At 38.5% G+C, this 26,261-nt stretch overlaps 1 protein-coding gene across 6 annotated transcripts in view; it reads right to left on the bottom strand.

Moving 5' to 3' along the window:
• The window catches only part of KLHL32 (kelch like family member 32), a 234,967-nt gene that overhangs the window by 183,256 nt on the left and 25,450 nt on the right, over positions 1-26,261 (bottom strand). For all 6 annotated transcript variants that reach the window (XR_003622234.2, XM_007169672.3, XM_028163403.2 and 3 more), the window contains exon 2: positions 7,127-7,214. Coding sequence is in view for 5 of the 6 variants with exons in the window: in XM_007169672.3 (XP_007169734.1) it covers positions 7,127-7,149 (23 nt within the window). In the remaining variant the exon portion in view is untranslated. The remainder of the gene's footprint in view (positions 1-7,126; positions 7,215-26,261) is intronic.

Raw genomic sequence — 26,261 nt, forward strand, 5'->3', positions numbered from 1 at the left:
TAAATCACCTTAAAGTAAACCAAATGCTTCCCGCGAAATGCCAGAGTGCAGCCAGTAAGCTTTATCGGACATTTTTGACTGGGGAGCCTCAAAAAGGTCAGAACTCTTGAAAGAAAAGATAAATTTGACAGGAGATGATGATATAGTAAGTTCTCGTGGGAAGGTGGGAGGATTATTTTCAGTTGAAATGCAGCAGTGAGTTTTGAAATGGTTACTGTCATCGAATATTCATCTAGCGGCTCTAGCTACAGGCAGACTTTTAAAGTCAGTAATTGAAAACCACGCTCAGAAGCATAAATAACACTTACACAAATTGCTATGCAAAGGCTAGAACGGAGATCAATTAGCATAGCTCAAAGAAATGAGGGAATAGAATAGTAATAGAAATATTATCTCAGCTAAGTAAGCTTTAGGATAGTCTTTGAAAAATCCTTCCTAAAAGGATGACATTTTTATATATTTTACAAACACAAAGCCCTTACTATGTTCCATGAATTATTCTTAGTGATATACAATTATCAATTCATTTAATCTTCATAACAACATTATGAGGCAGGTACTAATATCTCTATTTCACAGATAATAAACCTGATGGTCCAAGATTAGGCATTTTGAGAACCTATTACCATGAACATAATAATGTAATTTGTCCTCCTGCTTAAAATATAAAAGAAACAGAGACTTCCCTAGCGGCCCAGCGGTTAAGACTCTACACTTCCAATGCAGGGGGCACGGATTCGATCCCTGGTCAGGGAACTAAGATCCCACACGCCGCGTGGCCAAAAAAATTTAAAACATAAAAAATAAAAAATAAAAAAGAAACAAACAAAACCTGAAACAAAACCAAAAAATGATAATCTGTAAAGAAGATCTCAAAAATCTATGCTGGGGGGGGGAAAAATCACAAAGTCCGTATTAATTCTATATTTAGATTGTGCATAGTTAATCTCAAAATCAAAGTTACCTTTGAAAAATAATACACATAATATAACATGAGATACTGATAGGAAATGTTTGAAATCATGCTTCAAAAACATTTATCTTTGCACTGACTAAGATAAGTTTGGGGAGAGAAAATAGATCTTACTTATACATTTATTTAAAACTCTCATAACTTTTCTCCCTTTTAATATCACCTTACATGCTACATAAATGTATTTTGAAATTTCATTTGTAGTGGATCAGAAGAATACATTAAAATAATTGCCTTATAATGTTTCCTTACTCATTTTCCAAATATAGAGCCACAATTCATGTCCTTATTATTAAGACTGAATCAGTATTTGCATTTCAGATATCCATAGACAGCGAATAAATCTTGCCAGGGAAAGAAGAGCTGTAAACTGAAATTTGGCAAAGAATAAAGGGCTCAGCTCTGAAACAATTGTGATGCTGCACAATTTCACAGGATCATTCAGTTGGGCTTGAAATATTCAAGCTTAAAGAAAACAGCATGCTAAATATTTAAGGCAACACTTGGCACAAGATTCCAAATATTTTGGAACCAATATGTTAGGACTCCTTAAAAGCAGAAACAAATACTCCAACATTTGGCAAGGAATAAAGGCTTATTAATCAACAGGTCATTATTGTATTCTGAAACTTCCCACTCAACTCTCAGATGTAAATCTGCAAAACACCTCAATCCTGTAAGTGTTAAGGCACAAGTGGTCACAGAACACAGCTGGAAAGCCATAGGTCCATGTGATAAAGCCAATAATTATAAACCAGGGAGGAGGTGATTCAAAGACTGTCATGAACCATGTCTAAATTAGAAGGGGAAGCAGACACATCCTTGCATATGGCTCCCTTGGCATCAAAATTATACAAATTAGCAACCTAAACCTCCCACCTTAGAGCAATGTCCCTCCATTATTTGGGAAACGAAGAAGAAAGGAAAAGTATATTCCTAAAACTTCCTAAATTACCAAGAAAACAAACAAACAAAAAACCCCATAAAGCAGGAGTCACATTTCCCGAGGGTATACAGATTTGTGTGTCATCCTAATATTGGGAAAGGTCTTCCATGGAAGCAATATTGCCACCTCAAAATTCACAAGCGAGTGCAAGGGGGTGACCTGGCTTCCTCAAGGCAACCCCAATACCCTTTCCTCTGTGGAATTCCCTAGAACTGCACTGTCCAATATAATAGCCACTAGCTACATGTGGCTATTGTGAACTTAAAATGTGTGTAGTCCAAATTGAGATGTGCTGTAAGTGGAAAATGTACGCTGGATGTCAAGGACGTAGTGTGAAATAAAAGAATGCAAAAACATCTCATTAATATTCTCCTATTGATTACATGTTGAAATGATAATATTTGGGGTATACTGGGTTAAATAAAATATATTGTTAAAATTCATTTTACCTGTTTCTTTTTACTTTTTAAAAAATGTGTCTCCTTGAAAAGTTTAAATTATATATATACTTCGCACTATGGTTCTACGGGACAGTCTAAAAGTTCCCTGGGGATGTGTCCCTCATTTCTTTCCATCTGAACTCTAGAAGGGCTTCAGGTACCCCATCAGGTTGCCAATGAGCCTGGCTGTTCCTGAATCTCACAGGACCCGGCTTCTGCCAGGTACAACATGGGAAGCCCCAGACTCCTTGAGCAAGAAATTGCTTTTTAGTGATGCCACAGAGCAACCATCTGATTGGCCAAATGTCAGCATCCAGTAACAGGGAGATAAATAAATGAGGTCTCAAGGACAGGACTATTCATGACTTCAAATCTTTAACTTTCACTCTGGAATTGACGGTAAAAACTAAAAAATCAAATGCACAGCATGATGTTCATAACATGGTACAGCTCACTCACAGTGAAGCACTGTGTTAGTGCAAATCACTATTCCAAGTTCATAGTGAAGATTTTTGATCACAGAAATCTCTCAGATTCTCATTTTTTTTATAGCATAAATTTTGACTGAGTTCAGTCAGTTTGCAAGACATGAATTCCAAAACAGCTGTCTGGTTTTTAAACATCTGTATTTCAAATTTAAAAATTCAAGTCAACTCGCGCAGAAACGAAGACCCAACACAGCCAAAAATAAATAAATAAATAAATAAATTTACTAAAAAAAAAAAAAAAAAATTCAAGTCAATTTCTATGTCAATGTTTACTTAGTATTTAGATATACAAAATATATTCAGGTAGTTTTCAAGTAAGGTCACCAATAAGGTATTATATACTTATATATGAAAAACAGTCAAGTAGCATAGAGATCCTCACTGCTTAAATAGATTACTTTACACAAAAAAGAAAAGGACTGGGTGAAAAACCTGATAGTACTAGGATTATGCATGATTATCTCAGTTCAGTCTATTGATAAACTGTGCCCTGATCACTTCAATTCCACCGTCAAAATATTTTAATACAAATTAAATACATTAATATTGAAACAGTCTTATTTATTTAAGCAGACAGACTGTGAAAAAAAACCCAGCATGGAACTTAATTTTATTTTTTATAGAACACTTTGTAATTTGTAAATACCTTAAAACTAATGCTAGCAATTAATAACAATGGTCAAAATAATAAGCAAAGAAAATACGATATGCTTAGTGAATAACCAAGAAATAGTGAAGACTATGCAAGTTAATTACAAATGGATACTTAAGGAAAGGAACTTAAATATAAATGGATAGTCTTGTTGCATTCCTTCCTTCCTTCATTCACTCAAACATTTATTCATCCTGTGCCAGGTATTGGATCTGGCAGACACTGGAGATAAAATGGTCAACAAACCAAACTCCGTAGCAGCCCTCACAGAACCCTCAGTTTAGCGAGGTAGTTACACTTTAATAAAATAATCTGGCCTCCCTGAAGAAGTAATGCTGGAGCTGCAGGCTGAAGGATGAGAACAAGTTATCATGGCAAAAAGGGGACAGCAGAGTTTTCCAGGCAGGGGAACAGCAAATGCTCTGATCCTGTGGCAGTGGGGGGCATGGACCTAATACACAGTCCACAGACTGTTCAGGGCTGGGACCCTGAGGACAAGCGCCGGCATGGTACAGGATCTGGAGCTCAGAAAGAGGTCTTGGCTAGAGGTGTAAAACTCATGTGGATAGAGAGAATAACGGAAGCACAGCTGTGTCTCCAGAATACAGCTGAGAAACAACCAATAGTCAAAGGCTGCTGAGAAGAAAGATAGGATTCAAAACATAGAAGCGGGGCTGGGCTCAGCTGTGGGAAAGGACTGCCTTTTTAGTAGCAGGAGGGAGGGAATATTAAAACTTCGGGCATTTTTTGGCGTGTTGAATCTAAAGATTCAGTGGAACCAGTCTCCACTGGACAACGAAGACATGGAAACACAGTATTTGGGTTCATCTGGGTTGGGATTTTGTCAGGCAAATGGATCAAAAATGCAGAGAGCAAGGGAAATTAAGGATTTAAAAGACATGATTCTAAAATGGATAAGAACGGAAATGAGCGAAGGAAAGTGTTGATGGATTGGTAGAAAGTGGCCGGGCCAGTTGCTTTACAATGTTGTGCTAGTTTCTACCATACAGCGAAGTGAATCAGCTATACGTATACATATATCCCTCCTTTTTTGGATTTCCTTCCCATTTAGGTCACCACAGAGCACTGAGTAGAGTTCCCTGTGCTATACAGTAGGTTTCTCATTAGTTATTTACTTTATACATAGTATCAATAGTGTATATATATATATCAATCTCAACCTCCCAATTATAAAGCAACTACACTCCAATAAAAATTAATTAAAAAAATAAACAATAAGACCCTACTGTATAGCACGGTGAACTCGACTCAATACTATGTAATAACCTTTGTGGGAAAAGAATCTGAAAAAGAATGAATATACATATATATATATATATATATATATATATATATATATATATATATATATAGCTGAATCACTTTGCTGTACACCTGAAACTAACACAATATTTTAAATCAACTATACTCCAAAAAAATTTAATAAAAAGAAAAGAAAAGAAAGAAAGTGGCCGGTCCAGTAATGAGACATTGCCATGAGGTCAAAGTACAACCACTGTGGAGGTAGGTAAATCAGGAAGCTAGAAGGAGAGGAGGTCCTGCTAAGAATAAAGTGGCTGATGCAGTAGTTTCAGAAATAGAGCAACTACTGGGGATGCATGATCCATGGTGTGACCATGAGAGTAGGTGGTTCAGTGAGGAAGGTCATAAGCAGGTTGAAGATCCAAGGCCACAAAGTCGGGCAGATCCTCCAGGCAAACACTGAGGGCACTGGGAAGTTGTAAAGGGTCTGTGGTGAGAAGGAAGACTGTCAGCCAGATGCCAAATGCTCAGTGAATGCGGGGAGATGACCCTGCGAACAGTGGAGAGGAAGAAGGGATGGAGAGAGATGAAGAGCACCACCTTCAGAAGAGCCCATCTTTGTTGTCGTCATCTTCTCAAACAACCGGTATGAGGAGTAATGATCTAGAAGCAAAACTATGTCCCAGGGTGACAACAATCTCTCTACCCATCCCTAAAATACATGAGATTTGAGGAAATAAGGCCACCACTTGAGAAGGCTACAAAGAAGTGGTGCCTCAGAAGAAGACAGGTCTCAGTGAAAGCAGGAGGTGCTTGGAGTTTTTCAGGGTGAGGAAGATGACACAGCACAGCACATGTATGTTCCTGGTGCAACAGTTCCACGTGGCACAGGGGAAGTTTGAAAAGTGCGCAAGGGGGTGTCTGTGTCCCAGCAGAGAAGGAAAGTCCATCGCAGAGATGATGGTGCTATGGAGGACAGATGGCGGTGGGATCAGAGTTGATCAGTGAAAGCAGAGATGGCAGATCTCAAGTAAAAAATCCTTTGGAGAAGAATGCACATGGATTCTATTAGCCAGAAATAAATCACTTGGCTTAGTTGGTGGCAGACAGATACCATGGTCTCTGTGTGCTATACTGGCTGGATGCCAGATCCAGAGCAGGATTTCCCCACCTCAGTGAAACTGACATTCTGACATTTTTTGCTATGGGAATTACCCTGTACATTATTAAGATGTTTAGCAGGATCCCTGGCCTCTACCCACTAGATGCCAATAGCACCCCCTATCCTGGTGACAATCAAAAATGATGCCAGATATTACACAATGTACCCTGAGGGCAAAATATCCCCCACTGAGAGTCACCCATCTAGAGCAACACTCACTTGGGGAGCACAGAGGCACTACACTGGCTGTAGCAATGCCTCCATTTCTGAACACATTTTTGGAACTAGTCATCCCTAATAGCTTCAGAGTCATGGAAGAAAGCTGGTCTCATTATTTCATAGACATACTCAATTCTTAGTATTTAAAAAGAAGGCATTTCCCAGGCTTATCACCTCTCTCATTCTTTGCTTTGAAGATCCTTTTGACGGTTTCCTCGGAGGATGATGAAGACTTGCCTCCACTGAGAATATTCAAAGGAATGCCCTGCATTTTCTTATTGACTGCCCCCTCAGTTCTGGGAATGTGCCAGGCTACTTCCTGCCTGAGGGCATTTCCCCATGTCTTTCCCACCCTTCAAATCTCAGGTCATAGAGCACTTCTTCAGGAAGGTACTACCTCAGTCTATCAATCTTTCAAAGCACTTTTCACAATTATATTTGTGTTGTTACTGGTGTGATTTGTTTAATATCTGTTTCCCCCATAGAATATATATTTCATGAGAGCAGGAACCTTATTTGTTTTATTCACTGCTGGAGCCTCTGTACCAATAAATATCTGTTAAATAAGTACTAAAGTAAAACCTTATGAGTATTTTAAGAATACATATTATACACCCTAAAGTGATTGCTTTAAAGGGGACAATAATCATATATATGTACAGTTTTCTGATTATTTTTTAAATCATATACCTTTAGAGAAGTCTACCTTTTGTTTGAGGGAGGTTAGCATCCTAAATAAGAAAAAGATAAAAAGTAGTATCAAAGAATCCTTAAACATATCTAGGTTTGGCCAGTAATCATATCTCAGTGGTTAGCCCTTGTGCTACCATACTAAACTCACACACACTCTCAGACTGGTTTGCTTAATTCTTCAAATACACATTGGGCCCCCTCCCTGTGCTTGGTCCTAGAATGTGCAATGTGAGGATTTCAAGTCACACATGTCTCGCTACGCAAGCAAAGACGTATCCTACAGGACCAACCTGAGGAAGCGTTCAGACGGCATTCTCCAGCTGGGTTCCTCAGGGTCTCAGCCTTAGAAGTTTGCAGAGGAGTCGGCAAGCATTCCCGCTGAATTAAAAAAAACAAGAAAGAAAAGCACAGTGAGCTAAATGCAGAAAAGCACACTCTGGGCCTTAATGATGCTAATGCTTTGGAATGCTAAGGAGGCACCTTGGAGAGTTTTATCATCCAGATATAACAATCTGACTGAAAGCTCTTATAATAGGCAATGGTTTGGAATGTTTCTAAATTTTAAAGTTTTTTCACCTTACTGGAACTTCAGGGACTAAGAAGTCAAAATGTATTTGAGAACCAAAAATAGCTAAAGTAAGAGTTACAGTAAAAATTAAAACATCAGACAGCCAAAGGGAAAAATTAAGATTTGATAAAATACTGCCACGATTTATGTCAGAGAATGTTTTGCCTATGTTCTCTTCTAGGAGTTTTACTGTATCATGTCTTATATTTAAGTCTTTAAGCCATTTTGAGTTTATTTTTGTGTATGGTGTGAGGGAGTGTTCTAACTTCATTGATTTACATGTGGCTGTCCAGCTTTCCCAACAGCAGTTACTGTAGAAATAAAAACAAAAATAAACAAATGGGACCTAATCAAACAAGCTTTTGCACAGCAAAGGAAACCATAAATAAAACAAAAAGACAACCTGCAGACTGGGAGAAAATATTTGCAAACAATGTGACCAACAAGGGCTTAACTTCCAAAATACACAAACAGCTCATGCAGCTCAATATCAAAAAAAAAAAACAACCTAATCAAAAAATGAGAAGAAGACCTCAATAGACCTTTCTCCAAAGAAGACATACAGATGGCCAACAGGCACATGACATTGCTAATTATTAGAGAAATGCAAATCAAAACTACAATGAGGTATCTATCACCTCACACTGGATAGAACAGCCATCATCAAAAAGTCTACAAATAATAAATGCTAGAGAGGGTGTGGAGAAAAGGGAACTCTTCTATACTGTTGATGGGAATGTAAATTGATACAGCCACTATAGAAAACAGCATGGAGGTTCCTGAAAAAACTAAAAATAGAGCTACCATTTGATCCAGCAATCCCACTCCTAGCCACATATCCAGAAAAGAGAAAAACTCTAATTCGAAAAGATACATGCACCCCAATGTTCATAACAGCATTATTTACAGTAGCCAAGACATGAAAGCAACCTAAGTGTCCATCAACAGAGGAATGGATAAAGAAGATGCGGTATATATATACAACGGAATATTTCTCAGCCATAAAAAAGAATGAAATGTTGCCATTTGCAGCAACATGGATGGACCTAGAGATTATCATACTAAGTGAAGTAAGTCAGACAGAGGAAGACAAATATTCTATGATATCACTTATATGTGGAATCTAAAAAAATAATACAAATGAACTTATTTACAAAACAGATTCACACTGCTATTGATATATATAAAATACATAAACAACAAGGATTTACTGTATAGCACAGGGAACGTATATTCAATATCTTGTAATAACCTATAATGGAAAAGAATCTGAAAAAGAATATAAACATTATCTATCTATATCTATCTATCTATATATATATAAAACATTGAATAACTTTGCTGTATACCTGAAACTATCACAATATTATAAATCAACTATATTTCAATTTTTAAAAACTGATAAAATAAAGTTACAGCGGCTAAACCACAAATACTAGTTGACTTGTCCTTTAATGAAGTTAAGTTAAAATCAACTATGTCTTGGGCATCTACAGAAAGACGATTTTCTATTCAAGGAGTGAATTTCTGAAAAATAGAAAAATAACATATAGAAAGGATGAAAATTATAAGGAAATGGAAAACAGATTTTTACAGGAGCTTTAGGATTAGCATAATTGGAAATACATAATTGGATGAAGTTGTCAGGCTTGAAATCACTCCTTGGCTATATATTCATTCAATCTCACACTCCACACCCCAGCCTTTGTTTTCAATCATTGTTGTAACTCTAAACACAGAAGTAAATTATTTGAAAAGTCTGGGACATGCTCCATGACGATGCTTTACAACTCTCATTAGAGGGTCTAGCTCCCATTTTCCAACACACCCAAGCAGCAAAATTAATTCCAATTTGGATAAACAGGCTTAAACAGGCTCTCTTCTAAGTTTCATTTTGAAAAGCAATACAGTGTAAAAACTCTCATGAAAGGAATGTGTAAAGCTGTGCCTATTTCTGCTGATTTGTATAAAAGAGAGACCTATGATTTCCAATCTAACTAATATATAGTATTTGTTACACTGTATCCAAACCCTCATACTATAGTAATTCACATAGATATATCATAATTTGCTGAGAATTCCACTGTTACCAAACAGATTGTTTCAAACATTTTTCATACATTTATACTTATTTCTTGCTTTCTTTTTTAATTACTGAAAACAGTGTATCTATACTTTCATTTATTTCTAATTTAAGTTTTGACAAATCTAAAAATGAGCATCATTTTCAATTGATCCATTACAACTGAGCAGTAAAAAGGATCAGAATAATTCAAGGCACGTTGTTTCATTAGCTAAGAGACTTTCTTAGCAACCTACCACTGCTACAGATTCCTTTCAGAAACTAGGTTATAAATTCCAGGCTCTTACTGCCTAACACAAACACTAACAGAGATGGACACTTGAGCATTAAGATGGCATAAGAATATTTATTATTACAGAGAGGTGAAAAAAAACCTTAATCTTTCGGAAAGTCTAATATTTTTAAATGCTCCCAATAACTAGGTGAATGTAGAATAAGAATCCTAAAAGTTAAAATAATCCAAAATTAAAGGACACTTTTACCTTGATATTTTTCAGACATTCCAAACATGACAATTAAAAATCTTAAGATAAATTCCCTTATTGTTTGGAGATCAACTCACTAAATTAGCTCTCCTCAGAAACTATCTAATTATAATCTGCTCCATTCTACAATGTTTAGTGAAATGAACACCATTTTAAAGGTGAGTTAAAATGAGTTAAAGGATGACTCAACCCCTGAATATTACTGTTATTTATTATTTACTATTTTTACTACATATTATTTACAACTTACTACATATATTTTATATAAATTGTATCACTGGATTATAACTTTCTTTTTGTATAAATAACACTTGTTTTTACATTTTGTTTATTAATTCTATTTTATATTTTAAGTTTCCCTTACATGAAGCACGTCTTTTGGCCAGCCAGACCTCTTTATCCTCTTGTCTCCTTGCACTTTTTCCTGTGCCTGGGATGTGGGTTCCTTCTCAGCTCAAGGCTCTTACCTTTTCCCACGAGCCCAAGGAAATCCAGGCCAGCCTCCTGCCTTTCCCCTCCTTGGAATCCAGAAATGGATTCAGCGCTGAGCCAACTTGGTGGGGCCATAGGAAGCAGAATAGTGGGGAAAAAAGGCTAGAGTCGCTCTCCAAGCATGTAGCTCTTAGGGCTGCTCACACCCCATTAGAGATATAATGACATTTAGCACAAGCCCTAAGGGTAGTGCTATGTGGGGCTGGGAGCATACGAGGTGGCTCTTTTTCTACTAATTGAGAGTGATCACCTTCAAGGTTCCTTTGTGACCATCTACAATTTTCTGAGCCTGTTGTTACCATGGAATCAAATCATCATATGATGAATTATAATTCATCTCAGCCCCCCACACCCATGGCCCTAAAACTATCAAGGCAACACATTCCTTTCCACCAAATTAGCCTTTGTGATCAGCTGTGCAAAGAGCATGCAACTCTGATCTGCCTGCTTCCACTTAGGGCACAATGCTCCTCCCAGCCTTGCCTCACTATAAGGACCAGCACTCCTGAGGTCTCAGATCTGCTCCCTTGGCCCACCTGTTCCCTAACCAGGGTCCACACGTGTCCCCTCAAGTCCTGGGCATCCATCATTCAGCCCAAGATCAAATGAAATCCCTGAGGACTAACCTTCACCATCAATGTTGCACAATTAGGGCAGAATTTGATATAGCTTGGTCAAAAATACCTCCAAAATTGTGGAGATTTTTTTTTCACTGATTCATGAGATAAATCTTTCTTGAAGAATTACTTTATGCAAGACCTGGAGCTGGGTGCCTAGGATACAGTAATTAATACATGAGTTTTTCCTTTCACAGGGCTTGTAGTGGGCCACAGTGGACAGCAAGGAGTGGCTTGAGAGTATTTTAGCCTTCACAATCATCATTCATCTCTCTCAAAGCAATCCCAGGTAAGCATGCAGCCCAGAGCACAGCGTGCTCTGCTATGCAAACACAGCCTCAAGACCAGCTCCTAGCCCTCCCCTTCTAAACAAAAGGCTGCCCTTCAGTCCCATCCTGGCCCACTGACAGTGCCTGTATAATTCATTCTTTAGTCATAATTGTGATAAGTGCAAGGGGCTCTAAGAACAGCTTCCTCATCTTAAAAATAGTAATACCCACCTCATAGAGCTGTTGTGAGGATTAAACAAATTGGAATTCTCAGAAGGTGCCTGTCACACGGTGTTAGTTGTTATTATTGTTGTTGTTCTGGTACTATTTATGATTTATTATCGTTTTACATAGCAGGAAACTTGGCCCATCCTGTGTGATCAGAAAAGGGGCTTCCTTGAGGATGTGACATCTGAGCTGATCTCTGAAAGATAATTATCAACTGGGTAAGGGGTGGGGAAAGGGATTCTGGGAGGCATCCTGGGCAGAGACAACAGCCTGGGCAAAGGTCCTAAAGCAGAAAGAAGCAGGGCCTATCAGAGGCCAGAGGGCAGATCACACAAGCAGTGTTAAGACTACTGCTTGGTCATTATCCTAAAACCAGTGGGACTCCACTGAAGGTTTTAAAGCAAGAGACTTGCACGATGCGATCTGCATTTAGAAAGATCACTCTGGTCGTAGTTTGGAAGTTATTGGAAAGGTAGAAGAATTCCCAAAGGAACAAAAGGCAACCTTGGACTTCCCTGGTGGTGCAGTGCTTAAGAACCCGCCTGCCAATGCAGGAGACATGGGTTCGAGCCCTGGTCCTGGAAGATCCCACATGCCACGGAGCAACTAAGCCCGTGCGTCACAACTACTAAGCCTGTGCTCCAGAACCCGCGAGGCACAACTACTGAAGCCCGCGCACCTAGAGCTTGTGCTCCGCAACAAGAGAAGCCACCGCAATGAGAAGCCCGCGCACCACAACGAAGAGTAGCCCCCGCTCACCGCAACTAGAGAAAGCCCGCGCGCAGCAACAAAGACCCAATGCAGCCAAAAATAAATAAATATTAAAAAAAAAAAAAGGCAACCTTGGACTCTTTGGCCCATTGTACAAGGGTAATCACCAGGTCACACGATCAACCTCTCCCCAACAGCAAAACCTCTCTGGCTTTTTGTCTGAGGGATGGCATCTACTTTCCCTCATCAGACATTTATCCTGACCAACCGTGCCAAGTACTTTTCTCCTGGGCCTTGTACCTGGCTGGCACTAACTCACTGGTTGGCTGAAATTAAATCCCCTGTTCAAATGGGCTCAACTCTCCCTTTCAGGGCTTGGTAAGTTTAGTGCTGGCGTCTAAGGAGAAACCTTAAGGTGGGGAGAAGGAGAGACCAAGTGTCGGATTTACCTGGCTTACTCGACCCTGGCCAGTGTCCTCACATGCATGAACTTGGTACTGTGAAAGAGTGACCACCTGTTCTTGTACCTGCCCAGCCTCCCACAAGGTTCTGTTGGTATCAAGCACCTCCCACCACCCAGCCTTAGCTGATAGGTCTGAGAGTCCAGGTGGAACCCAAGCTGAGCCAATCAGAGCCCTTCTCTGGGATTTGGAATTAGAACCACCAGTCTCCAGATCAGTTGTGCGGCTCACTTGCAAGTAGAAAACAATACAGGAACCGACAGAGATGGCTCCTTTTATACTAATCCTATCGTCATTAAAATTTTTATATTTTGTTCATCATCTTTGAAATATTACATGAAAATATTATTTATCTTGATCATCTAATTTTCTGATGCCCTCTTAAATCTTGCACCTCACTCCAGTCTCAACTCTGTCTTCTGCCATGTGGATTAGGAAACCAAGAAAACAATTCTGCAGGAAAAGAAACAGCAAAAGAAGCAAGTGTACAGAGAAAAAGTTAGAGGCAAGAGATGGAAAGAGAGGACATTCTCTATTTTCCATGCATTCTTGCCTCTGGGAGTACATGAAACAACCTAGATATTTATAACAAATTCCTTGTTTTATTTAGGCTAACTCAACTGAGGGTTAAAAGATTCCCAAGAAATTCAATTAGGGTCCTACCTAAGATTTTGTTTGTGAAGAAACGGTGGTGGGTGGGCGGCTCTGCTGCTTTAAAAACACACAGAGATGCACATATTCGCTTATTATGAGCTTATCTGAAAACTTAACCACCGTTTAAATTTTAAATCTTGCTTCTATGAGAAAATGCACTCCAAGAACTCCCCCGAAAATGAGGGTTTAGAAAACTAATGTTCACATTTCGATGACATTTAATGCTGTTTCCCCTACATTCTTTAAAAGGCCAAGCTCCTGGAGACTCAATTTTAACTGCTTTTTTACACAAATTCATTAAGAAGAGGCAAAATAAAAGGTTTATGCCTGTGGCTCAGTGGTCAACCACCAAATATACAAAATATTATTTTGGTAAACAGAGAATTTACTGACTTCACTAAATATCATCCAAAGGCAAGAAATATATTTATTAAAATAGTTAAGAAAACATATGTTAAAATTTTAAGTATCTTTTGATCAGCTTTTTAGCTCAGCTTAATGAACTCGGGAAGGGAGTAGGGGATTTTCCTCTGCAGCATAACTACCATAAAAGAACAAGGTAGGTAGAATTCTTTCTATTTATCAGAGTAGAGTTTGGCTGTGGTACTTCTCAAAAGATGAAATGTCCCCCAAAAGACTAGTAACACAAATATCAGTCTTTGTGGTTAAAATTACAACCAAATAAATTCGGCTTGCAAACATAAAATAAAACAAATACTTTATGAAATGTAGCCATGTTCACATATCAACTTGCTGTCATGATAGGTGGCCCACCCTGAGCCACCCACTCTGGGCTAGTTACTTACCATTTTCAAGTCTTTTTTTTTTTTTCATTTTCTAAATATACAGATAATAGCACCTCATCACAGAGCTGTACGATACATGGAGCATACCTAGCTCAAAGACTGATACATCACAGGCTCTCAGTAAACATCAACGTGTCTCCTTTTATTATACGTACAAATATGAATCACATAGTGATTTGCTTAGGTGATAGGTATGTAGCTGAATTTTTACTTTTGTTTCATTTTTTTTGCTAATGTAGTTCACATGCTAAGTACTAATTTTTTTTTTAATGCCAAAATCATCAGCAACCCTCCCAGGACTGTTCTCAGTGCAATGATTCAGGCCCCTACTCTAAGCCCTCCAGTGGAAGCTTGCACTCACCTCAGGAAACACATCAAACATTTCTTAAAACTACAGCAATTCTTTCACATAGTTGAAATTATTCACTGGCCTCACACTGAGGAAATGCTTGTTAGTGGAATTCCCTCTTTCACCAGCTGAGTTTCTTTTCAAATATAACCTGTTTGGTATGTACGACTGATGAGGTTTAACCTTTATAGTTTTTATTTTTATTAAGATGCTTCAAGCTTGTCAGAGCTTCACCTAGACAAATTTTTGAAGTGAACATTAAAAATACAGTATTTTCAAAGAAAAAAATATCGTATTAAGCCGTAATAGCATGAAAGGGAAAAGGAAAAAGTGTCTCATAGGTCAAACTTGATTACATGCAAAGAAAGACCAGATAGACTAACGCAGGTTAACATGATCAACAAACATAAAATACTAAAAAATTAATTATTGGATGTATACTAATAGATGAGAAACTGGTTAATTCTTGCTATTCTCATATATTTGTTTAATAACGTTTCAGTATTACACTCCCTTTAAAAATACTTGATGGTTTTTTAAAATATCAGTTATTCATGATCTCAGCAATTCACAGTAATTAAGGGGAAATAGCACCATGTTTTAAGCAGCGCTTTAAGCAGACAAAAGTAAAATGCAAGAGATATAGAGGTGGTCTGCAGGACGAAAGCCCAGAGATTTTTTTTTTTTTAATGTATTTATTTATTTATTTATGGCTGTGTTGGGTCTTCGTTTCTGTGCGAGGGCTTCCTCTAGTTGCGGCGAGCGGGGGCCACTCTTCATCGCGGTGCGCGGGCCTCTCACTATCGCGGCCTCTCTTGTTGCGGAGCACAGGCTCCAGACGCGCAGGCTCAGTAGTTGTGGCTCACGGGCCCAGTTGCTCCGTGGCATGTGGGATCCTCCCAGACCAGGGCTCGAACCCGTGTCCCCTGCATTGGCAGGCAGATTCTCAACCACTGCGCCACCAGGGAAGCCCCCCAGAGATTTTTAAAAAATGAATTATAGGGATAAGTCTTGACCATGAAAAACTACTTACATTAAATGATTCAATATACTTAAGGCTTGTTGATCCCAAACAACAAATTATATAAAATTAATATATCTTGAAAGGAAATGTTGCTTCTAAGCATAAAAGAATTAGAACACATGCAATAGGCCCAATCATTATTTATTTATGTATTACATATGGTGATAATTTATCTTTAATTCTGATTCTTTCATAAATTGGTGTATTTTTAACACCAGTAAATTAGTATATTTTAACACTGGTACATCATCATGTGGTGTGTAATAAATGATATTAGTTATCCCTTTAGTCTGAAAGGCAAATATTCAAGGGTACCCCACGGCATACTTTCCTGTACGGAACATCATTCCTAAAGGTTAACAAGGATGCTTGCCCTTTCAGAGAGTGAAAACACCTAAGCTCTTCCTCCAAATAAAAAAGACGTGAGATGACTTAACTCTAACAGGAAAGGTCCAATGTGTAACTAAAGCACAGTTTACTACCGGAACAGAAATTTAGGCCAAAAGAACACAACTGTCCCATTCTTACAAAACCCTTTAACCCTTTTAATATATAAGAAAAAAGACATAATCATTCAGAACATATTCCTGAGATCATAACGTTAAAGCCTCTCTATTAAACAGCTGCTATTCTCTTTTAAGTTAAAATTTTAAATTATAACTAATAACCACTTTACCTACTACCATGAGCCATGTTTTCCTTTGAGTGCTATTATACTAAGAGGTACTTCACATGCATGATCTCATTTAATCCTCACAATAACCTGATGTAGAAGATATTATTATTTTCATTTTATTGATAAAGAACCTAGGGATAAGTAATTCACAAAAGGCACAGGACTAGGAATTGGTAGTGTCAGGGATCAAAACTGTTTCACTCCAAAGCTTGTACTCTTAATTATTCTGCTCTAATCCCAAATTTTATAATAAATCATAAAACTACTACTTTTGAAGACATACTAAAATCAAAATATATGGATTATGTGAAAATTACACAAGAAATATAGCAACTTCTTCTTAGCAATATAAGCCACAAATAGGTATATAATGATACCTATTTCTTATAATTCTATGAGAGGGGAAAAAAATCAGGAGGCAAAAGGTTAAATATCTTTTTGCAGCTGGATTTCACCAAAGGTCACCAGGACACACAGCCAGTATAAACTGGCCCAGCACAATAATCCCAGATAAACAGGCGTTTATAATAGGGAGAGAGCAAACTCTTTTTAAATTACGGAACACAGGGAATCATCAATTGTTTTGAATAGGGTGATATGAAACCACACGTCTCATAGTTAGGAAAGGAGAGCCAATATCCATGGAATCCATGAAAGCTCATGCAGCAGAGCTTCGAGGTCTTCTATACTATTCTATTTAACACTTTACATACTTGAAAGCACCTAGTATAGTGCTTGGTACACAATGGTGCTCAATAAACATTAGTCTGACTCTCCTTCCTTGTCTCCTAGATAAAAAGATAGAGGGCACACCGTGCAAAAGTATAGATAAGAGCATAGCTGGAAGAGAAACTGAACGGGTTGGGTGACAGTCAGCCTCAGGTAGAATCTGACAAGATGAGGTTAACAGGGCCCAAGAAATGCTTCTGTATTTCATTAAAAAAACAATTATCAGAATGGAGGAAGTGTAGCTTAACAGTCACATGAGATTTTTTAAAAAACCCTAGGAATTTGCACGACTATGAATAGTTGTTCTATTTTCAATAAATAAAGTATTTATATGTCAACAAGAGAAGGATGAATGACTCCACAGGAAATAATGGACATAAAGCATAAATAGGTAAATCACCAAACTAGAGATATAAAGGGACAGTAAACATAAAAATGCTCACTCTGGTTAGTAATAAAAATGCAAACCATTCCAACCGTTAACAGCCAATTCCTTCTAATCACATTGGCAAAGAATGATGATGGCCAATGGGAGCAAGGAAAATGACACTCATATATGCAGGCAGGTATGTAAATTAGTACAGTTATTTCAGAAGGCAATTTGCAAATATGTATCAAAGGCCTCAAAATGGGCAAACCCTTTGATCTAGAAATTCCACATCTAAAAATCTACCCTATGGAAATAATCAGAGAAGTGTACAAAAGTATATGTACAAGGGGGTTCACTGGAGTGTTGTTTATATGAGCAAAACATAGAAGCAATCTGTATGTTCAGGATGAATTAAATAGCGTATATCTTTCAATGAAGAACCAAGCAGTAATTCAAAATGACTCTGGAGAAATATACTTATTAACAAAACAAATACATATTTTAAGAGAGAAGTAATAAATCAATACATATTGTATTATGTAAAACCACCTTTGTAAAAATACATATTTTAGGTGTCAATAATTATTATCACCATGTGAAAGTTTTTTAAAATTTTGGCTACCTGTGTTTTCTAATGTTTCTACGATAAACTTGTACATTGTATGTGTGTAATTAAAAACAAGGGTAACAAGAAAAGGAAGTTTCGATTTGTATCCTAAACCCAGCACTTACCAACCACATAACTTGAGGCAAGTCAGTTAATTCCAAGACTCAGTTTCTTCCTAAAGTTGGCATAATGATAAACTATACCTCTCATGGCCAGTATAAGAATAAAACTAAAAGCAAAGGCACTCTGAAATTATAAAGTACTTGATAAACATTGGTTGTTATTACCAGTTGACAGAAAGTCCAATAAAAGACAACCCTACAAAGAAGCTGGGAAAATAAAAACTGGCTCTCGGATGACGTTAAGAGAAATGTGACGGAATGCTAGTCCTCCTGCACCTGCACAGGTCATCCCGTGTGTGGCCGTGCAGCTGCTTCTCTGTCATGTTAAAGAGGAGGGCTGGCGAAGATGAAGATGATAGGACAACCTCTACTAAGCACCTGCTAAGTGTTTGGCATAGGAATTGCTTTCCATACCTTATTTAATCCATTGCGTACTTTACTATCCTTTTTTATGGAGTAAAATATTAAAGCATAAAGAGGTCAAGTAATTTGTTAAAAGCCACACAACCAGTTAGTGGTGAAACCAAGCTTGGAACCAGGCTTAGCAGACTAACTCCAGAGTCCACACGTTCAGCACACTTAACACTAATGAAGGGAACATATTCCAGGCTCCAGTCACATCCTCAAGTGCTGAAAACATCAGCACCAAGAGCCACAGGCACCTAGTACCAGGGCCAGAGAAGCAAGGAAAAATCAACTTTCTCTGACTCAGTACAATGTTTCCAATAATCTAAGATGCCCAATGACCAAACAAGTAACTATGCAAAGTAATATCTCCCTCACTGGAAGTCAGAAATGGGACCATAACACATTCAAGGTTGTTCTGAAGGGACCTCAAATGGCCCTAGGCCTGCATGACCCATAGAAGCCAACAGCTGGGGATCAGTACCTGCAACCACCACTAGCTGGTGTCCCCCTCTGAGGTCCCCGCTATGGGCTGAACTGGGTCCCCCCCAAATTTACATGTTCAAGTCCTAACCCTCAGTCCCTTAGAATGTGACTATACTTGGAAACAGGGCCTTTAAAGCAGTAATTAAGGTAAAATGAGGTTATATGGGTGATCTCTAACCCGATATGACTGATGTCGTTATAAGAAGAGGAGATAGGACACATGCAGACAAAGAGGAAAGACCATGTGAGGACAGAGCAAGAAGGCAGCCATCTATAAGACAAGGAGGGAGGCTTCAGAAGAAACTAACCCTGCCTACACCTTGATCTCAGACTTCTAACTTCCAGAACCAAGAAAAAATAAATTTCTAAGTCACCCAGTCTGTGGGGCTTTGTTATGGCAGCCCCTGCAAACTATACAGCCCCCAGGGGAGGGCATAGCCCAACAGGAGCAGGTCCTTGCCCTGGCTGCCCTCTGGCTATCACTCTGCTCCATGATTGAAATCAGACTTTTCTAGCCACAGCTGACATGGCCTGCCAGTCTCCTCCAAGCTTCTGAGGCTCACAGGCTGTTCCAGGCCCGCTGACCACCCCACCTCCAGGTTTGGGATAACTGGTGCCTTGCTCAAAGCTGGATCACAGGTGACTCTAAGAAATGTCAGCCTCGGAGGACCCACGGGGCCTAGACAACTGCCTCTCCACCACTGCTCCCTTGAGCATCTGGCTCCTGGCTTTCGCATATCCAATCAGGGCTCACTTTTGCTAAATCCCACCACTCTGAGAGGAAACTTCCTAGGGATATAGTTTGTTTGTTTTACAGGAGAGCTCTCCTTCCCAGGTTGCATAAGTGCTGCAGGGGCCCAAGCAGAGAGGGATGAGGTCCAGAGTGTGGAAGCACAGCCTGGTCATGTGCTGAAGTACCTGCCACCTCCCCGGACTCGGACTCTGAGGCCGAGCTATGTGCGCCTGTGAGCCTTCCACAAAACTTCAGGTGATTATTTTCCTCAGGTGGGCTTCCACCAAACTCCCATGGGTAACCCCACCAGTCTGTCGCTAACAATGGCAACTTTCTGCACCCTTTCCAAAGTAGTCCTGATCTAGATCCACCCACACAGGGAAGGGGGAACACTGCCCATCTCCACATGCTGGGGGATGTGGAGACCAAGCCCCAGACAAGATACCTGGGTACTTGGCAGTCAAATTAATGCAGGCAAAAGCCCTTAACCATCTGATCTAAAACTGCTGTGATAAAAGTCAAATTCCTTAAATTGGTAACCCCACCAACATTTCCAGCCTTCTGTTCTACCACTTGATTTCCTGTTTCCTGGTCACAATCATACAGATCCACTCATCCACACTGAGCTATTCTCCCGCTTCGGGATACTGGTACCAATCATCTTCTCTGCCCAGAACTTTCTACGTCCTCTTTGCCTGGTTAGCTCCTATTCATCCTGCAAGTCCCAGATGTCACCTCCTCTGGGAAGCCTTCCCTAAAACCCCCCTAGGTCTGAGTTTGTTACTCTCCCACGAGCTCCAATAATACCTATACATTCACACGCACAGCATAATTAGCACTCTATGTAATTACTTGTTTGGGGAAAGGGGAGGCAGAATCTATTGGCTCAGCCTCATTTCCACCCCTAATTCCACCCCAAGACAGTAAGCTCTTTAAATAGGGTGACCATCCTGGGGTAGCCACAGTTTTGTCTATTTTCCCAGCGCAATTACTAATTGCACCCTCCATTTGTTTTCTTTGGTTTCCCAGTTTGGATCATAAATGATTTGGTCACCCTGTCTATATAGGCAGGATCCACATCTATCTTGCTCACTGTCTTGAACCCACGGACTACCATTATTCTCACAAAATCCCCAAAAGCAGAAAAAGCAAAAGTATGATGTATCTCTGTTTTAGAATGAAGAGCATGAGACTGTAATACCAGCTTATTTGCATATATTAAATCACAATGTTTTAGTTTATATTATCAAAATGCATGCCCCCCAAAAATTCTGCACTGAATATTACAAGTTTCTCTAGTGAGAACAAGGATGAAGTATCTAGTCACCCCCATGAATAGAGCTGGAGACCTTGGGAAGAACCAAACTAAAATATAATGTTTAAGTCAGTTCTTCCAGTCACATTAACACACCCCTTTTCAGCTCTTACTTTAATTTTTAGCTCCATCACTCCTCTATGAATAGAAACATAAAATGCTTGGATCAGTTACACAGTCTTGTCAAAATAACCTAACCTGCAATTATAACATCCTAAGGTGCTTTTTAAAAATGTTGCCATGAAAACTTTTTCATTAAAGAATTTCTTAGAGCTCCCAGACCACTGAAAATTAAACCATCCATTTGTATCTTTATAGATGACAAAATGTAGATCTTGAGTGTTTTGCTATATAAAAATTATCTGTATGACAACAACATTATTGTATGGAAAAAATCAATGTGCTACATTTATGTAATTATTTTATTTCATTAGAAAATTCTGTATAAAAAGTTATTAATCAGTGAATGAACATTCTTCTCTGATTAATGATTGCCTTCTAATGAATAGAAAATATACAGTTTATAGTTCTCTAACCTATGATCTAGATGTAATCCTAACTCCATTTTCAAACAGAGAAACAGTCTAATTGTTAAATTTTAAACCATGGACTCTTCATTCATTCAGATATTTACTAAAGGCTTAATATATTTCCAGCAATCACTGAACAAGATGTGATGACAGACACGAAAGAATTAAAAATAGTCTCTGCCCTTCAAATAGCTTGTAATCTGCAAGTAAGGCATAACATCCACATTTGCATCACCCTAATAGTACAAGATATTCTGCATTTTCATCAACTGAGAGATTTACAATTATTTTCTCATTTTAAAATTTCTAAAATTGAGGCTTAAATCAATTGCTGATGTACTGAAAGGCTGATGTGTATCTTACATTTGCAAGAAGCATTAGAACTGGGGAAGCACTATAGTTCAAGTGCCTAAATAAGGACACTAGGATTATGTGCAATCTTACATTTAATTCTTACATTGATCTAGTATTATCAGAATTAAATGAGTCCATTTTTTTTCAGAAGAAAAGCAGAAGCCCAGCAAGCTGAAATGCTTGAGGTAAAAAAACTGGGAACTGGTGAAGCCGAGACTCAAATCCAGCTCAGTTACATTCTGCTGCATCACATCGCCCTACCAAAGGCAAGACGGATGTCGGTGAGAACAGTGGAGGAAGGTTAAGTGGAGGAGCACTGAAGGATGCAGAGAGAAAGGAGGAGGCTTTCCAGATGAAAAGTACAACACACTGAAAGTTACGGGGGCTTCCAAGTTATATTCTTGTAAAATAAGAACTCTGTACCATCTGGAGACGCAATGTAGACATGTATTCAGTCTGCCATCTTTAACAGGAAGCCCTTTCGGTAAGTTCTATTTTTATACCCATTTTCCTGATTAGGAAATCGAGGTTTAGAGAAATTAAGTAACTTCATGAAGGTCACACAACCAGTATGGGAGCCGGGGTGAAAACCTAGCTAGTCTATATCCAGACCCACTCTTTTCAACCAGTAAGCTATCCTGCATCTCCAGCTAGTACAGGGTTCTTATTTTACAAAAGTATAACTCAGAAGCCTCCATATCTTTGCATGTGTTGCACCTCTCATCTGGAAAGCCTATAACAGACATGCTCATTCTCTCAGACAAAATAGTTGGTTTTCCATGAAAACACAGATCTGACCAGGCTGAATAACAAAAAATTCCTCCAACCATTCACTAAGCATCTTCTCTCTCACTCATTTAACGTTTAAACTGCATTTACCATACGCCAGGAACGCATATAAAGGAGTAAGATTAAAATGACTTTGTAAACCAAAATTTCTGGGGTTTTTTTTTAACATGACAAGTGATAAAAGCTATCACTTCTTAAAGCTTACATTTCTTTTTAAAAAGACACGTACGGTAGAAGAAAGGACGTGGGCATGAGGTTAAGTTCCTTCAGCTGAGTTGAGCTACTCCTTAACTGACATCTTAACTGTGAATTATAGGGGTAGGGACCATGCCCGGCTCATCTCTGTTAGAAGGAGCTTTGTTCCCAGAAGACTTGCTAATAAATGAATTGTTTATAAATAGTTCTTGTTTAGGAAGTTAATGCACTTTTATCACAAATGCAGAAGTTCCAGACCTCTCCAAAAACACTTTTCCATGTCATTACAAAGGCACTCCAAGTCTTTTACAAAATATGCACATAATCCTAACCATTTCAAGATATCAAAACCAGAAAGATATCCAAATTTCAATTTCATTTAAAATATTAGTGTCACTTTAAACCTTCAGTGCAACATTGAACAAAACTGTGATGTGACAGAGTCAATGGACGTTTGGTTTGAGGGGTCAGGGAAAGCCTCCAAAGAAACGAACTTCACCTAAAACATCACTTAATCATACAAACGACAAAATCCTAAAGCATATTCCCAAGTCAGAGACAAGAAAGTTTTCCACATTGTGTTTTGTGATTTGAGACATGTTTTGAATTGCTCCATGACTTTTTGGCATGAGTCAGAAGAGGAGGAGAGTGGATTCTGTTTTCTTGGCTCAGTCAATAGGCTTGGGTGGGCTCAACAAGTGGGAGGACAAATCTCAGAAGAGTGTGGAGGAGGTGGAAGGGAAAAAAAGGCTGTCAAATCCATCATGGTTGATATTTCACAATGACTGAAGTAGAATCCTTTCTTTATCAATCCTAATTTTCCCAATGCACAAAATCTAAGATCACATAATTTTTAAGTGTATGTTCTAATGGAGACAGTATTGCCCTTTGGTGATATTCTACCTATTTATAGGATATAAGGTAAATAGCGCTATATACTATTAGTGAAAACATCATGTTTATGTCATGAAGAAAGCACACTATAATTATATCCAATGGTTTCAATAATTGTGTTATAACAGAAAAATAGACTTGCCCACGTACATCACAAAAACTTTAAGTCCCAGGAACTATCTAATGTCTTCGTTAAATATTTTTTATCCACGTACCGTCAAAAACAACAACGACTTTGGGTCTCTCTGGAGAAACTGCTAAGAATGTCACCCATAGGAACCTACCAAGCAGAGAATATGAATCCAACATCAAGTCTGAGGTAAAGATGAAGTAACTTTCCCAAGGTCAGTGAGCTAGTAAGTGACAGAGCCGGCACTGAAACCCAGGCAAGTCTGACTAGAGTTCACACCCCTCATCATAGACCATGTTGTCTCCAGAATTAGCAACACAGAATAGCTGAACTCCAGGGATTTCTACTAAGCAAAATCTCTTTCATAATTGCTCAATAATTTCCAAGATGTCAGCTATCACAGATAATTTTCTGGAAAATATTCAGCACAACCATTTCTCTTGTAGACCCTCTAAAATCTGGTCTTGGGTTCTAGAAAGGCATTTAGCACGAGGGTAACTGTGCAAATATCATAATTAAACTGGTTTCAACTCCCACCTCACTAGCAATATGACGTTGGGCAAGTATGTAACCCGTCTGTATCTCAGTTTCCTCCTTCTGTAAAATGATGTTAACAACACCATCTACCTCGCAGCATAGTTACAGGGGTTTAAAGAGTCAATGTAAGTATTAAGAACATAAAATCAACAAGTTTTAGCTATCGTCATTATAACACCAGAGTGAAAAACGCTACAGACTTCAACTCTATCATACCTCCTCATCCGTACTCCCAAATTACTGCCACTCTACATACTAAGGCATAAGGTAAATAAAAGCCTTAGAGAAAGTGCTGTGATAACCCTGTAAAGATACCTGGAAGACATTGCTCATGACTTTCATTTTGCAGCGTCCTTTTCTATGAGAATCTTGAGAGGGATTTCTTTCTGGTCCTAGTATAAAGAAATGAATTGTACTGATGCTCCTGAACAATTGGTTTTGTTTTTTACTGTTTACTCATAAATGCTTTAAATCAAGTAACTAATCAAGCTTCACATTTTACAAAAACTGCCGAGAACATTTAGAATGAAACATGTTCCCCCTCTCAGTAAGTATCAAGAACCTAATGGAATGCATTTTTCTATAATTGCTCTTGGTTCACTGAATGGCCATTCCCTTTCTTTTTACTTTGCCAGCCAATTCACATTTAAGTTTTTTTTCTTTTGAATAACCAAGGTATGAGACAAAATGTCTGGAGGAATAGGAAAGGAAATAAAAGTAAGAGCGATGATGTCATTAGGATCTTCTAGGTCTGTACGAGCAGGGTTGGCATCTGCTTCTGAGCTAAAGGGCAAAAACATAAGTTAAAAGTCACAGATTTGGAAGTGGTCTGCCACAAGCATGCCCTCACCCATAGGTAATCTGCCCGACGATCAATCTCAGAAAGGAATTCTCCAGGCCCCTATGCTTCACTGTCCATTCCTCACCATACAAAACACATATAATTCCAAGTCCCTAGGCAATGAAATGACAGATTCTTGACTTAATAATCAACAAGTATTTGCTGAGTGCCCACCATGTTTCAGGCATTTTTCCAGGCACTTGGAATATATTGGCAAGTGGAACAGACAAAATGCCTGCCCCATTGAGCTTAACTTCTACATGAGAAGACAAACAATTAACCATGGCAAATAAGCAAATTATAGGGTGTGTCAGGGAGTGATAAGTGCTATGAAAAAATCAAGCAAGCTAAATTGGATCTGGGTGAAGGAGTCATGTAAAAAAACAATTTTTTACCAGAAACTGAAAATAGATACTATAATAATTTTGAATGGTTATATTGGTTAGAATGATACATATGAATTTTTCAAAATAAACTTTTTGTCCTAAAGTCACATTTTAAATGTTTGAAAACTTAACTCTGTTGATGCTTCTTCAGTAAAGTAAATACTTTTTCATAAAACAAAATAAATCACATCTTACCATTTGTATAAACCCTTTATTTCCCAGCCACTTCAGCAAAAACTAGGATTCCAGAAACTGTTACATAACGTTTCCTTTCTGGTCTTGCACCCACACCCATAACTTTGGAAACTCCACGTGCAAAGGGAAGAGAAGTCATCAGTTTCAGCGTTTGTCTCACCGGCTCTCAAAAACATAACCATCCTCTCAGCTGCCATATTCTCACTTGTCCACTATGCAAAAATGCCCACTGCTGAATCTACGAATGCATACCCCAGAGAGCACAGGCTCATGCTAAAATCACCAACAATGGCAGTAAAGCCCATGACAGCCCTTAGGTGCCACAAAGACACTCCTCTGAAGGAGTCACTGCCCAAAAGTACCCTTTCCTAAAACGACCACAAT

This window comes from Balaenoptera acutorostrata, chromosome 14 (genome assembly GCF_949987535.1).
Source record: "Balaenoptera acutorostrata chromosome 14, mBalAcu1.1, whole genome shotgun sequence".
Taxonomy (NCBI): Eukaryota; Metazoa; Chordata; class Mammalia; order Artiodactyla; family Balaenopteridae; genus Balaenoptera; species Balaenoptera acutorostrata.